Source organism: Bradysia coprophila (genome assembly GCF_014529535.1).
Source record: "Bradysia coprophila strain Holo2 chromosome IV unlocalized genomic scaffold, BU_Bcop_v1 contig_84, whole genome shotgun sequence".
Classification (NCBI taxonomy): Eukaryota; Metazoa; Arthropoda; class Insecta; order Diptera; family Sciaridae; genus Bradysia; species Bradysia coprophila.
This window is the reverse complement of record NW_023503376.1, coordinates 842,818-859,921: the sequence shown is the minus strand read 5'-3', so window position 1 is coordinate 859,921 and position 17,104 is coordinate 842,818. Positions and strand designations below refer to the sequence as shown.

The following is a 17,104-nucleotide window of genomic DNA, read 5'->3' as shown; positions in this document are numbered from 1 at the left end:
TCCCCACAGAGTTTACTTGTTTTATTGATTACTGATTATTGATTGTGAAGCGGGAAGAATTTCGATACCCAGCTGTTGAACATATCCATCAACTATCAGTTTCGTAGTAAACTACCAATTTGGTGACTACAGAACTATCGAGTTTTATCGACTGTTATCGACAACGACAGTAATAATAAACGATAAGCTCTGACTAAAAAGGTCTTATATAGCAAAAAGCATGTTCAAAGCAAATGAAGTAAAAGATTTCAATCATGAAAATCTTAGATCAAATGAAGTAATAGATCAGGATCAGATAGTAAAACTGTTAATGTGCTTGCCGTCTGTGACAGGTTAAACATCCCTACCACCTCTGTATCAGCATGGTAGTAAACTACCAGTTTGGTAGTAAACTACCAGTTTGGTAGTAAACTACCAGTTTGGTAGTAAACTACCAGTTTGGTAGTAAACTACCAGTTTCGTAGTAAACTACGAGGTAAACTATCAGTTTGGTAGTAAACTATCAGTTTGGTAGTCAACTACCAGTTTGGTAGTCAACTATCAGTTTGGTAGTCAACAATCAGTTTGGTAGTCAACAATCAGTTTGGTAGTCAACAACCAGTTTGGTAGTCAACTACCAGTTTGGTAGTCAACTACCAGTTTGGTAGTCAACTACCAGTTTGGTAGTCAACTATCAGTTTGGTAGTCAACAATCAGTTTGGTAGTCAACAACCAGTTTGGTAGTCAACTACCAGTTTGGTAGTCAACTACCAGTTTGGTAGTCAACTACCAGTTTGGTAGTCAACTACCAGTTTGGTAGTCAACTACTAGTTTGGTAGTCAACTACCAGTTTGGTAGTCAACCACCAGTTTGGTAGTCAACCACCAGTTTGGTAGTCAACTACCATTTTGGTAGTCAACTACCAGTTTGGAAGTCAACTACCAGTTTGGTAGTCAACTACCAGTTTGGTAGTCAACCACCAGTTTGGTAGTCAACTACCATTTTGGTAGTCAACTACCAGTTTGGAAGTCAACTACCAGTTTGGTAGTCAACTACCAGTTTGGTAGTCAACTACCAGTTTGGTAGTCAACTACCAGTTTGGTAGTCAACTACCAGTTTGGTAGTCAACTACCAGTTTGGTAGTCAACTACCAGTTTGGTAGTCAACTACCAGTTTGGTAGTCAACTACCAGTTTGGTAGTCAACTACCAGTTTGATAGTCAACTACCAAAAATTTACGCTTTAAATAGGCAAGCAGACAGAATAATTTCGTCAGTCTGTGCGCGGTTCGAGCAGTACACACTTAGTCGAAAAATACGTTTGGTAGACAAACTACCAAATTTTCGAATTGCAGTGTCACCTCTACTGAGCCATCGGTTATCAGATAACAAATAATTATTATTTGCCTGGTGTTGATTTTGCTCATTTTCGATTTATAACATGCTTCTTTGGCTCTAGAAATTATAGTCGACCTTCGGACATTATTCGGAATCAGTATCAGTGTTCCCGTTATGATTTAATTAAAAATTATTTCTACTCTAACCAAACGATGGATACCGAATAGTTGTAATATACCTGTTCAATCGTAATATATTCAAAACATACGCGTAGGATGTATATGCACAACTCGCAAGCGTAAAAATAATTTGCTAAAGTGAATATTTTTTTAAACCATACCATACAAAGGGGGATTCTTTTTTCTACTTAATTAGCCGAACACGTCGCAATTTAATTTACTTTCGCGGAAATCTATTTATAACGAACATTATTGAAGCATGTCTCCGTCATATGCCATACCACATTTTTGTTTTCTCGATTCCTTGGAGAATCGATAGTATTAACAGTCGCTAACGAGCATCAATTAGTAATTAAATTAGAATTTTTGCATAAAATATTCTTTAGCGTCAATGAATGGCTCCGCCAAAAAAATATTGGTTTGAATTAAATAGAATGCTCGCTTTGTATCATTTTTGTTGTAAAAAGAAAATAATTTGTCTTTAATGTGACATCTCCGACTGTATTTACCTGTTTTCGATGGCTATCATATCTTATCAACAACAAAAACAGAAAAAAACAACAGACTCTGACTAATGCAATGTTACACAGCAAACACAAATATGTTCAAAAAATGAAGTAAAACATTTGAAATCAATCTCTTGAATCAACAAATGAAGTAAAAGATTCGATAGTGAGCATGTCAGTATGCTTGCCTGCGGTAAAAGGTTAAATAAATTGAAATAGGAGATCGAAGTCACCGGTCACCCGGGGTCTAATAGTAGGAGTATTATTGTAGATTCTGTTGACGCCCAGGTGTGAATAGTTAGACTATTATTGAAGATGCTATTCGCACCCGAATGTTATAAAATAAAAAGTTTAACGAACTTTTACGACTTAAAATTTATGACCTATGTAGTAAAGTATGCTTTCTTGAACTAACTGTAAATCATTTTTTCCTAAGAAAGTTGTTCAGAAAATTTGTGTCGATATATCTTTTTGCTAACACAACGAAATGGTTATTTGGATCACAAGGGACGAAAGTAAAAAAATTCAACCGTGTGCGAAGTTTGCAGCCCGTGGCCGAAGGCCAAAAGGGTGAAAGAAAAATTTATAAATTATTGGCAACGTTCTTTTCTATCACAACAATCACAGTGATCACAACGACACCAGACGGAACACATGTTGTTGCTGTCATTTACTTTCGCATCCTCGTTTGAGGGGCGAAAGTACTTTCGCTCCTCTGTTGGGAGGCGAAAGTATTTTCGCACCTCTTGTGATGTCGTGGCCAAGGGGGTAATCACTAGTAAATCAGTAAATCAAGTAAATCACGGTAAATCACAAAAAATTTTGAAAAATTTTTGAAAAATTTTTAATTGTCACTGGATTACATTTCGAAGTATCGTGGCCGTAAACATATAGGATAAATTTCATGAACTAATACAAATTGAAGTAAATAGATTCAAATTTAGTAGAAACTTCATTTTTGATTTACTTGATTTACTGTGATTTACTGTGATTTACCGTGATTTACTGAGCTAGTAAATCAGTGATTACCCCTCGGTCGTGGCTAACTGAGAGTTGAATTTTTATACTTTCGCATCTCATTCGGGAAGCGAAAATTACAACTTTCGTAGTTGGTGTAATGAAAAAATCCTTTTCATGCTTCGGGGCCGAAAATGAGGGCAATTTTTCGAATTTTCTCGGGTTTCCGGCCCTCTGCATGAAAACTTACATGTGCACCTGTTTGGGACGGTTGATTTGAGGCACTTTCGCTTGTAAGCCTCACTTCGTTCGGCCTACAATCCGCGAAATTGTCTAAAATCAATCGTCCAAAACAGGTACACAAATGACTATTACAGTTCATAAAAGGATAAATTCAGTGCATGTTACAGTTAGAAAATAGTCATTTGTGTACCTGTTTTGGACGATTGATTTTAGGCAATTTCGCGGATTGTAGGCCGAACGAAGTGAGGTCTACAAGCGAAAGTGCCTTAAATCAACCGTCCCAAACAGGTGCACATGTGAGTTTTCATGCAGAGGGCCGGAAACCCGAGAAAATTCGAAAAATTGCCCTCATTTTCGGCCCCGAAGCATGAAAATATAAATTCCCTAGATGCGGATGCACAAACTCCACAGCGTCGAACAAAATATTTCTATCTTACTGAATTTGTCAATATAGTTTAAAGTCTTGATCAAACAAATGAAGTAAAAGATTTTGTGTAAGTTATCAAGAGAAAAACAATCGAAAATTTTGGGTGAATGATGAGGTTTGTATTTGTAGGAAACGTCATATTCACCTGCAGCTAATATGCCCTTAAATAATCCACCGTTACCTAATAATGTATTTTACAATTTTCTTTTATAATCATGGACGATAATTTATTCATAAGATATGATATTTACAGCTGCGTCGTAAATATTAAGTAGTAAAAATGCTTCGGTGTCTTGTCTACTTCTCAAATCTGAAAATAAAGATGCGTTACGAGTGCGTTGTATAATCGAAAGCAAACAGAGACTATAGAGACAAAGAATGAATATTAGACAAATTTTTTCGCGCGAACGTAAATACATTCCTCATTTGTTGTGTGTGTTCTTAACGTTAACATTTTAGAGACGGCAATGTCAATATAGAATTTTTTATCATTTCTGGCCTAAGAACATTCTACAATGCAGAGAGATGCTAATATGACGGCTGGGACGCCGTTTCGACGGATAGAGGGAATTTGTCCATCATTTCTGAAAAAAATTGAACCGTATGCGACCACTGCCGTAATTCGCATGTCGGACTTAGTGCAAAATTTAAACAAAAGAATTCTTTGTTTAAATTTTGCACTAAGTCCGACATGCGAATTACGGCAGACCAGCTGTCAAATTGAAAAAGACATAACCACAGATTTTTAGCCCCGTACGAAGTACTGGGGGCTTATAAGATTAATATGCCGTTTGTAACACGTCGAATTGGAAGCAGACAGTAAGGGCAAAGCATTTGGTTATGTTCATAGATGACGAATCCGCAATAAAAAAAATGTCCGTCCGTCCGTCCGTCCGTCCATCCGTCCGTCCGTCCGTCCGTCCATCCGTCCGTCCGTCCGTCCGTCCGTCCGTCCGTCCGTCCGTCCGTCCGTCCGTCCGTGACCCCTCTAGCTTGAGTAAATCACAACCTTTTCTCAAAATTCTTTTTTTTCCCGATTGGTATCGACAAAAGTAAGGTCAAGTTCGAAAATGGGCATGGTAGGGTCGGCCCCTCCAGAGCTAGGGCCCTATAGGTGTTTTTCAGTCTTTCCACGATATCTACCGAAATACGCACGCAATAGCTGCTTGTGATATATCAAATGAAAGGTATTGACGAGTAGAACAAAGTTGCTGAACATTGTTTTTGGGTAAGATGCAACGTGGGCTTGTTGGGAGGGCTCAAAGGTCGTTACTCGGCCCTAAGTGTTTTTTGCACATATATCGAGTAAATCTCATCCGATTTTGCTAGTTTTAGTTTTTTATGGAAGGTAATTGAATACCGAAAAGAACGTGACGAAAAAAGTTTCAAATTAGGGCCCTTGGACTAAGGCCACTACTCGGCCCTAAGTATTTTTTGCACATAAATCGAGTAAATCTCATTCGATTTTGCTAGTTTTTGTTTCATTTGAGAGATAATTGAATGCCGAATAGACTGATGGCGAAAAAAGTTTCAAATTTAGGCCCTTGTATTAAGGCCGCTACTCGGCCCTAAGTGTTTTTTGCACATAAATCGAGTAAATCTCAACCGATTTTGCTAGTTTTTGTTTCATTTGAGAGGTAATTGAATACCCAATGGAAAGTTGGCAAAAAATTTTGGGTTTCTAAAATAATGTCGTAAATTGTTGGTTTTATTTGAAAGGTACTTCGTACGGGCTTTCGTAATTGCGCTATGCGCAATTTTAAAAATGAACAGTTTCAGTAAATTTGACAATGCCCAACTTGACTTGCATTTTGGTAACAGACGCATTAGAGGGTTGTAGACGTATTAGGGTTCCGGGCGTATTACGGCTACGGACGTATTATGGTTACGGACGAAATAGGATTACGGATCGTACGGGGCTAAGTCGCAGCAAACGCTCCGACTGTTCTGATGCCTTGTTTTTAATACTTTCAGCATCACCAATTTTAATGAAATAAATTGCTAACATTATCCTTGTGGGATCAGAATGAACGTAAGTCCTTTTATTTATAAATCAGATTCAGTATTCGTACACTATTTCATGGCAATTTTTACGGTTTCAGTAAAATTTACAATAAATTAGAACAAAAACGAAATTATTGCAATTTTCCCAGTTCCAAAAAAGCAAGTTAACCGAATAATTGAATTTAGTTGTTGCGTTGAACAAGTGTGAATAGAAATTCCGAGAGCTACGATACGACATTATTAATACCGAAGGAAAATTTTATCATTCAAATGGGTAAACGGTCAGAGGGGGACTTGTGATTGACTTGTTTATTACACTCGTATATGAATTAGGGAGAGTAGCATTTTCGTCACCTTTAAATTGAGAGATCTCTTTAATTTATACGATCACAAACCGAGCGGTGGTACAATGAGATACAAGTATTTTTCTTTGAGTTAAGTATTAGATGGAGTATGACCGATTACCATCGTGTACTCGGTTTGTTGTTGTTTTTTTCATAACGTAGATTAACGAATCATTAAGTGAATCAGTAAATTGAATAAACGTTTCTTCGTTTCGTGCATGTTCACGGACTATTCTTTTGTTGTGAGAGTTTTGATTTTACAATTAAAATCTGCCTGGGTACTTGAATACTGATGGTAGTGTTTTGTTCAGTTTTAACCTTTCACAGACGGCAATCATATCGACAGTTTTACTGGATTGGATAATCGGATCTATTACTTCATTTGATCTTATTATTTTCAAGATATTGATTTTAAACCATTAATTTCACTTTTTTAACCTGTTATAGACGGTAAGCATTTGACCAGAATTATTATCGCGTCTATTACTTCCATCGAACAAAGTATTTTTAATCTGTTGATTTCAAATCTTGTACTTCAATTTTTTAACATGCATTTTCGCAAATAAAGGACACTGTTACCCTGCTTGTCATTATTTTTGTCATCGTTATCGATAACAGATGAATAGTATGTGACAGGTTTTAACTTGTCCATTGTTCCTGACATTATCGGTAACAGATGATAGCCGTCCGTAACAGGTCAAAGGGATAACTTATGTTCTGACATTTGAGTATGTCATTCTCCTAAACGAAACCTTCTTCTTACAATTTGAGTCACTTGATGTTTATTCATGTTCTGGGCAGAGTCAACTTTTGAATATGAATTTGCCTGTTCTCTTATTCATTTACTTGACAAAATTGTTGATAGAGGTTTTGCATTACTTTCACATCCATTTATATTTATTGCATGGATAACAATGTTTGATTGTAATATTACTGCAATGCTCTTGAAACTCATTATTCAACCTCGGAAACGTGGCCATGCGAGCAGTTAATGTTGCTCTAATATTTCCCATTCACTTTCAGTTCAAGCATAAAGTGTGGTAGAGACGATTTTGGAGAACAGAAAACTGTCTTAACTCTTTCGAATCAATAAGTTCTTAGTATGATTTTACCGACAAAACCATGTTCAAGGTAGTACAGTGAAGAATTTAAAAATATTTGCAATGTTTTGGTGCAGCTGGAACCTACCAATACCAACACATAAGTACTACCTAAATATTTTAAATAATGAGAACAATGCTGAATCATCCTTCCCTTACTGTTTACTTTCCCTAAATGAAAGATCAATGTTTTTGTAGGAACGGTTCATAAATGACGTCATGCGAGGAGAAAGTGTTTGCGTAAACATAAACGTGACGATTCTTACAACTTTGGGTTAATTTTGACACTTTTCGTGTGACGGGAGGGTGTATCGAAAAATCTCATTTCTGAACTGCATCTCTATAGATCATGTCCATGACCATTTCATGCGTCGGGACCGAAAATGGGGGCAATTTTTTGAATTTTCTCGGGTTTCCGGCCATCTGCATGAAAACTTACATGTGCACCTGTTTGGGACGATTGATTTTAGGCACTTTCGCTTGTAAGCCTCACTTCGTTCGGCCTACAATCCACGAAATTGCCTAAAATCAATCGTCCAAAACAGGTACACAAATAACCATTCCAAACGTCAGACTAGATCCCTGACATGTCGAAAAATATCGAATACCGAATCCATTCAATACTGAATTATTTGAATACTCTGCGCGAAGTTAAACGTCAATCAATTGAGATTAAGGAGAACTTAACGAAAAGTGGGGTTACGTGTATTACGAGTATAATGTACATGATGTATACACTTCTGACCGTCGACAAAAGATCATGAAGTAAGAATTTCGAAAATATTTAGTTGGTTCTGTTCGATGTGCTAAAAGATGAGATGGAACAACGCACTTCAAGCAAAAGTGATCATAGTAGACAGTTGCCAAATACAGTACTATTTTGTATTGAATCGTTTTTTACAGTGTAATCCAGTTATTTGCCACACTGTTAAATTTTAGTACCCCATTTGAAGTACCACTCATGCTTGAAGTGCGTTGGATGAAATCAAAATTTTCGTATAAGTAGTCATCCACAAAGAACGATTACACGAATGGCTAAACAAGTGTGAGACGTCATGTTATTATAATCATTGAAATAGTGTCGATCCAACGCACTTGAAGCATGAGTGGAAGTCTAAATAGAGTACTCAAACTGGACAGTGTATCGAACAATTTTTGGTACACTGTCAAAAAATTTGGAACGAAATAGTACTCAATTTGGCAACTGTCAGTTGAAGCACTTTCGCTTGAAGTGCGTTGGTCGATTCCATAGTACATATCATCAAAAGTAATTCAGGAATGGTCCCCAAACACGTCTGAATGAAAAGAGAAACTGTCAACGAAACCTATTTTTGTGTGCTTTCTCACAAAACATGAAAAACCCGTCCCTGTCACCGGTGATTTAGATAAAATATTAATTCGTGAAATTCGTTTCTGAACAGAATTGATCCATTTTATCAATTAAATTCACATGATCTCTGATAGTAAAATGTACTACATTTACTACACAAATAAATGCTACGCTACTGGATCACATGACCTATACACAAGTTCATCATGAGAATGTGTTCGGTGTGATGGAACCCACATAGACACATTAACACATTTCATTATTTATTATTATTTTTTCAACGGCGACAATCATCATTTCGCTGAGCTCGACCACTACACTACCTTAAAATAAAATCAGTTCAATTTGAATATTCTGGCCTAGTAGATAAACATTCGTCCATAAAATTGTTGCTTCTTCTTTCTTTTTTCTTTTTTTTTTTCATTGTGAAGTTGCAGCAGCGCACGTGGAAAGTGTTTTATTTTTACTTGAACTAAATTCGTTGTTGGAATATTGTGTTATTGGGCAAAATGAAATCGTTAAAAATTTGATATTTAACGTTGTTTTAAGTGGTGTTGTGGTGAATCCGTTCAAAGAAAAGTGTCAAAAATTCTATCGCAAATAAATTCTAAAGAAACAATGGACCAATCTAAGAAAAGCAGTGCCAATGACATCGAAACATTCAGCCATGAAAGTTTGCTGGGAGGGTATGTCATATTGTTTCTATTGAATTTTTTTTTTCAATTTTTTTTTTTATTTAAATAAATTAACTTGACACAAAATCCAAATGCAAACCATTTTTCGGCGTACACACAATTTGTAATATGCACAAAAAGGTAAAACCATTTCTGCCGCTCTATATTTAGATCACACTTTTGGAACGAACCAACAAACTTCTTTATTTTTATTTTTATTTAGTATAAACGGCGTAAGCACGTCTCCGCGGTCAGTTCATATTTATTTTCGCTTTTTGAATAAATAACTTGGAATACAGGAATCGACCAGCATAACCGAAAAATATGATTTATTGGATGATGAGAGACACAAACCAATATCAATATGAAAATATTATTCCATTCAAGTGAAGATAACTTCACCAAAAATTTCAATATCAACAATGTTGATTCAACATGTCACTCAATGCTCAGAGGTTATCCAATCCTTATAAATTGGTTTTACATTTTTTCTACAAATAATTTGTTCTTGACAAATTAAGTGTGTTGTCAATAAATACTTTGAATCTGCGTAGCATAATTGGAAGCGTTCGCTTTTGCTCTTGGACATTTAGCAAATACAGTCCATCGAATATTCTGTAATGCATTATTAGCAACAGCTGGTTTTGCTTCAGCTGATCTTTATTGCATTGTCAGCGTAGCAGTGATCTAAAATTATCGGTTGGTACTCATCACACACACGCATATAAATAGAACAGCCCGATAAATACAAAGCAAACCACAATACCAGCTGAAGCAAAACCAGCTGCTGATATTTATGCATAAAAAGATAAGAGGGCAGAGTTTGCATTGTCATAATTCACGTGAATTCGAGACTTCCCAATTTATCTTTGCTGTAAAACTTAATGTCAGTCGAATCTTTTATCTAAATAAGTCATAGCTCAATCGTTTATTTTTATCGTCCCCGGCGTCCCCGTCGTCAATGACACGTGGTTGACGTCCGCACTAGATTAATACTTTCGTCATTGTGCTTTAAATTGGAAAGCGTCACCGCAAATTCATTTTGCGTCCCAATGGTGGTATTTCACACCCTTTGAACAATGAACATAAGCAAATTCAAGGAAATTTTCAATAATTCCAATAAGAAACCTGTATTGGTTTTCTCGTCATTACAATGTTTTACAGATGAGACCTATGTCAGAATGAATGTTGAAAGTGTCGCTAGGACAATTTGCGAAAAAACCAAATGTTGTACTGCATGTTCGTCCCAAAACTAAGTATTTTTTGTAAAATATTTTGTTTTTAATAAGATCCAATATGGAGTCTTTCAGCCATTTTGTTGGAAATTTTGTCCGGTATGAACACTTGTGACATTTGATCTTAATTCACCTTCTAAATGAAAAGAATTAGAAAAATCCGGTTGAAAATATTTGATTTTCAAGCAAAATATTCAAATTTCTAGTATGTATATTTTAGGGAAAACTCGGAAAATTCGTATGAAAATCGGAAAACTGGACCATCCCTGGCATGCTAAACGATACTCGAGACCAATACCAACAATTTGAGCTATCACACGCCACTCACTGACGCACAGAACTCCGTAAATAACACAAAAAGCATGTATCTGTATATGAAAAATAATCCGCGAAAATGGGTGGAAAATTGCATGTAGATTCGCAGCCAAAGAAGTTAGAAAATCAATTTTTTTTTAACTTGTACAGAATGAAACGTAGAACATTATTGCCGAACAAAGTTTTACTCCAAAAATTTCATTTGAAAAAATATTTAACTTTAAACTTAAAAATGAGAGTCAACTTTCGAGAAAAACTGAAAAATCTCTAGGAAAATTGGAAAATCGTGGAAAATTTTTCAAGCCAAAGTAAACTTTGGACGTTCACCTTTCATTTGAGCTATCACAAGGTATCCTTCGTGTTACACAGCCGGAGAAATCACTCGACAAAGACACCTCTGCATCTGAACTTTAAAGAGGCGAGGCGGAGCCGAGAGCGACCGAAAATTGTGTCTCTTCTTCTAGAACCTATTTTTTCGATGCCACCAACAATCTCCAATAACTCGATTTGTCCAACCCGCTCGGTAAACGTTCTGTACTTATCGACTGGAAACGATGTGAAACGTAAGATTGGAAGTTTAATCAACTGCAAGTTGCAAGTTTTTGTTTCACATTTGAAAGACGCGGGAAAAGATCCGATTCTTGCAATTTGAAACAAAGATAGATATTACTCCCGTTGTTGGAGAGATGCTACGATAAATGACACGACAAACGTTACTTCAGTAATAGGGTCATTTTATGTTAGATTAGGCTTGGTGACCTGAGTACCTGCATATTTAACAAAACAAGGCATCAGAACAGTCGGAGCGTTTGCTGCGACTTAGCCCCGTACGACCCGTAATCCTATTTCGTCCGTAACCATAATACGTCCGTAGCCGTAATACACCCGGAACCCTAATACGTCTACAACCCTCTAATGCTTCTGTTACCAAAATGCAAGTCAAGTTGGGCATGGTCAAATTTACTGAAAGTGTTCATTTTTAAAATTGCGCATAGCGCAATTACGAAAGCCCGTACGAAGTACCTCTCAAATACAACCAACAATTTACGACATTATTTTAGAAACCCAAAATTTTTTGCCAACTTTCCATTGGGTATTCAATTACCTCTCAAATTTAGTCCAAATTTGAAACTTTTTTCGCCACGTTCTTTTCAGTATTCAATTATCTTCCATAAAAAACTAAATTTAGCAAAATCGGATGAGATTTACTCGATTTATGTGCAAAAAACACTTAGGGCCGAGTAGCGGCCTTAGTCCAAGGGCCCAAATTTGAAACTTTTTTTGCCATCATTCTATTCGGCATTCAATTATCTCTCAAATGAAACAAAAACTAACAAAATCGGATGAGATTTACTCGATTTATGTGCAAAAAACACTTAGGGCCGAGTAGCGGCCTTAGTCCAAGGGCCCAAATTTGAAACTTTTTTTGCCATCATTCTATTCGGCATTCAATTATCTCTCAAACGAAACAAAGTCTAGCAAAATCGGATGAGATTTACTCGATTTATGCGCAAAAAACACTTAGGGCCGAGTAGCGGCCTTAGTCCAAGGGACCAAATTTGAAACTTTTTTTGCCATCATTCAATTCGGTATTCAATTACCTTCCATAAAAAACTAAATCTAGCAAAATCGGATGAGATTTACTCGATATATGTGCAAAACACACTTAGGGCCGAGGAACCACCTTTGAGCCCTCCCAACAAGCCCACGTTGCATCTTACCCAAAAACAATGTTCAGCAAATTTGTTCTACTCGTCAATACCTTTCATTTTATATATCACAAGCAGCTATTGCTTGCGTATTTCGTATATCTACCGAAAGACTGAAAAACACCTATAGGGCTCTAGCTCTGGAAGGGCCGACCCTACCATGCCCATTTTCGAACTTGACCTTACTTTTGTCGATCGGGGAAAAAAAGAATTTTGAAAAAAGGTTGTGATTTGCTCAAGCTAGAGGGGTCACAGACGGACGGACGGACGGACGGACGGACATTTTTTTTTATTGCGGATTCGTCATCTATGAACATAACCAAATGCTTTGCTCTTACTGTCTGCTTCCAATTCGACGTGTTACAAACGGCATATTAATCTTATAAGCCCCCAGTACTTCGTACGGGGCTAAAAGGGGGTTTTAGGTATTAAACAGTACTGTAAGCCACTAATTTCTCTAGCAAGCAAACTACTTTAATTAAAGTGGTGAAGTGTCACGTAGCGTTTGGAATTTACATGTCAATTACGGCGTAGTCAGACAAAATTTAGAATACAAAGAAAGGCGTGAATTTGACACAAAAAGCTGCGAGCTTGTTTGCTAGAGAGAGTATTGTGCAAGTTTTAAAAAAATATCTACAAAATTGACTATCGATTCGTGACCAAAAATTTCACAAATTAATCACGAATCATGTCCAGGCCCATCCTTGACACTTTTCAATTTTGAATATTTTTAGCTGTCAGGAGGGCCCATCCAGGCCAGTACTGTTATGAAAATATTTTGTAAGAAAATCAATTAAATTTTGGCCTACTCAAGTAAATTGGAACAACCGGTCGTGGAGTTAAAGATTCCACTGTATTCTTGTTTGACTGTACTCATTCCAAAATAAATTAATTAAGTTCAGTGGAAAGAATCCGTCCTTACAATGCTCTGGTCCTTCGGAAAGAGAAAATCTCTTATAAATTGTTTAAAGATCAAAAAAAATACCGCGCGCTCCGCGATAATCATCGCAAAGATCCATTAAGATTTATTAGTAAATTGATGATGAGAGTTCCGAATAGAAAATTATGAAAATTGTTACAAAAATAACTCTTTCTTACGTATATATGTGTGCAAGCAAAGTAACGAACGGAAAGGCAATGTTTGATGTTTGAATTGATAATTAAAAGTCTGGGTTTCAGTAGACGATCACACGGAATCTACTCTTTTATAACAATTAACTTAGTCGGCGTGGGCGATCGCGGATATACACGTAAGTTAACATTAGACTCAGTTTCTGTAATTTTTAATTTCGAGCAAAGGATGGAATGAGTACATATTCCCTGAATTTAATTTAATTTAATTAATTTGGTATTTATCATCTCACGAAAACAACTGTAACTGTTAAAATGTTACAATTATTGTGTCCTTAATCTACTGAAACTCATTTCCCCTCCCATAATCAACGTTCCATTACCAAGGTAATGTTTAAATATTTTCAATACCGTATCCAATTAATACTCCAGACATTTTGTTTACATCTCAATTCGTTCTCATTGATAAAATAATACCAGTGATACCCGAGCATCCATTTATAAATTAGAAAAAAAAAAATTATTTTCATCATCACAATGCACGAACATCGAGCATATAAAATTTAAATAGCTTAAATAGTAGCTACTGTAACATGAAACGAACGAACAAAACCAGTCTAAACTACAAAATTGAATTTTTATTAGACCAAAGTCGGAAATCCACTTAATTGCACGTAAACTTCAATATGGGCCAATTATTAAAATTGTTCGTCTTGATAACACTAGAGCGATGCGCAATCTACTTAAATAAAACTCGTAAAATTAGAATAAATTTAAACCGTTCAAGAATGTTTTACGTATTAAATAGAGATTTATGGATGGATTATACCATGCTCTTGAGGTGAAAAATTAGGTTTTAGTGGCACGATTGAAAGCAGAGAGGAAGTCTGTCTAAAATAAAAGAAAATTGGTAGTTCCCGTTTCTGAAAATATACTAACGGACTCGTGAACTAGTTATTCTTGTCCATGATTAGGTTTACGAAAATTGCTTGTATGCATCGCACTTCAAGCATGAGTGGTACTCTAAATAGTGTACTGAAACGAGACAGTGTATCAAACAAATTTTGGCACTGTAAAAAATGTGGAAAAACTTTTCATACAAATTAGTACTCTATTTGACAGCTGTCACTCGAAACACTTTTGCCCGAAGTGCTTTGATGTATGTTATTTCATGTATCCAACAATTTGTCTGTTTTTCATCTGCAGAAAATGTCAAATTTTGCTGTGAAGAGATTTATTATAGGTGTTAGTGTGTCCATAAGACTCGATTTAAAGGTTCAACGATAATATACAAAAAGGATGATCATTTCTAGGTAGAACTCAGTTTCCGTGGTCTCTAGTAAAAATTGACATACAGAGTATGTCAGTGAAATCTAGGCATGAATTTGCTCCAGATATTTTCAGCTGTCTACTCATTCAAACCGTCTTTCGAGTGGTGAGATAGTTACACGCGTGGTAAAACAGTTTAAGCAGTTTTGCTTGTATTAGTGAACCAGCTGACAAACAGCTGAAGCAAATTCATGCCCAAATTTTACTGACGTCCACTGTAGGTCTTCATTTTGAAACATTTCACCGCATGTGAGTATCTCAAACAATTTTTAACGTGCGATATGCGATACCCAAACTGTTTGAAAGCTTGTCAAGATGAATCATTTCAGTCATCACCGCTCCAAAATTATCCCTCATAGACATCAATCCTTTTCATTAAACATTGTTTAAGGGTTTTACATGATTGGTTCCAAAATTCGACTATTTTTTTTCAGATCATCACTGAACTCAATATCATTGCAATGTGCACGTTCCGTATACATATCCGAATGAGAAGCGCATGCAACCTATTTTCTCTTCCACACGAATATATATCATGATTACTACACAACTGAACTGGCAATGTTAGTGAATTTAGATTGTAAAGATAAACACGGTGATCATCGTATTAGCCAAATTATTCAATAGAAATTTTTTCTAATTAATTTATGCCAATTTGCCCGACCTCGAATTTGTTTCCTTCAAAATTGAGCAGGCTCTTTTCGCCAGTAAAGTGTCTAGTCATAAAGATGTGAGGCATTTACACAGTTGTTTGGTATGGGAATTTCATTTTCTCTTTTTTTTTTTAATTAAGGGATGTGGAAGTGTTTTTCAGAGTGATTAATGAACACGAGCGAATCCATAATAATGTAGAGTAAACGTGTCGAAATTACAACACCGAAGAAACATTTCTTTAGCGTTGTAAATTGGTGTAAATGATGGACATTGCCTATAGTCACATTTTAAGCTTTTACAATCCAACGCTTCCTTAGGTTAATGTTAGTACAATTTTAGAGTAGACATTCATTACAATAAAGCCTTTTAAAGGTAAAATTTGTTAATCGATCTTCTAGTTAAGATGGTTGCATGTTTTCTACGAGTGTAGTTTTTACAGCTAAGGCATGGTGTGCCCGACAAGTCGAAGGCTCAAAATTTGACTTGTAATCCATGCCGGAGCTACCAACAAAAATGTTTCGATTGACGTATTCATTGGGATACAATACCTTCATTTTGACACCAATTTGGATTTCCTACGATGTGTGATGGTCGAGAGTCTCGACTCGAGACATACACTAGGACTATTCTAGGGTAGGGCGTATCGAATTTTGAGAATTTTAAGGGTCGCGATAGCCTGTGTGCGGAAAACGTAGATCATTGAAAACTAAGTCCAGGCATATGGTTGATGGATCCGAAGGTTCCCGGGAAGAAGTCCCACCGGACGACTTTAACTTTCAAATGGTCATAACTCGGAAAGTTAAGAGTATTTTTGAAAACAATGTTCTAGCGGGATGTAGAGCGTTAAAAACTCTACAAAACTGCCAAAGAAACCGATGGTCCAAAAGGTGTGTCTGTCGAGGTTTTCTAACATCGAAAGTTCGACATTTTCGTTTTTGACTTTTATTTCCTGAGAGACAAATTATTAACTTTAGCTTTTGGCATGAGGTTGTAGAGGAGGTCGAGTACTACCAGTACACTAGGCATTGTCCCGGTCGGCGATCCATCCGAAACCACTTTTTCAACATTTTTGAATGGGCTTTTTAAGTGTACCCACGTCGCCCACGAAGCCAGTGCAGACAATGTAACCGGTGTTGCTGAGTCGAGGTAACCTTGGCCAGTAAGTGCACATAATATTCCATAACAGTAGCTGAACTCTTTTACAAAATATTTGGGATCTCGATGTAGCACATTTTGTACTACAAAATCTGAGAAAGTGAAATTTGTGAGAAAAACAACAAATAATCGTTTTAATTAGTTATTTGACCCACGAACAGTAGTAAGAAGTCGATTTCGTTGCAAATACACATTTTTCGATATTTTTACAAAAGGTTGAACTTCGTGGTATACCGTGTCAATATAATGTGCTACATCGAGATCCCAAATATTTTGTAAAAGAGTTCAGCTACTGTTATGGAATATTATGTGCACTTACCGGCCAAGGTTACCTCGACTCAGCAACACCGGTTACAGTGTCTGCACTGGCTTCGTGGGCGACGTGGGTACACTTAAAAAGTTCATTCATTAATGTTGAAAAAGTGGTTTCGGATGGATCGCCGACCGGGACAATGTCTAGTGTACTGGTAGTACTCGACCTCCTCTACAACCTCATGCCAAAAGCTAAACTTAATAATTTGTCTCTCAGGAAATAAAAGTCAAAAACGAAAATGTCG

At 36.4% G+C, this 17,104-nt stretch overlaps 1 protein-coding gene across 1 annotated transcript in view; it reads left to right on the top strand.

Moving 5' to 3' along the window:
* Window positions 1-8,672: 8,672 nt before the first annotated feature.
* Window positions 8,673-17,104, top strand: part of LOC119072713 (P protein) — a 49,392-nt gene continuing 40,960 nt past the window's right edge. The window contains exon 1 of the mRNA XM_037177986.1: window positions 8,673-9,091. Coding sequence (XP_037033881.1) covers window positions 9,024-9,091 — 68 coding nt within the window. The 5' untranslated portion in view covers window positions 8,673-9,023. The remainder of the gene's footprint in view (window positions 9,092-17,104) is intronic.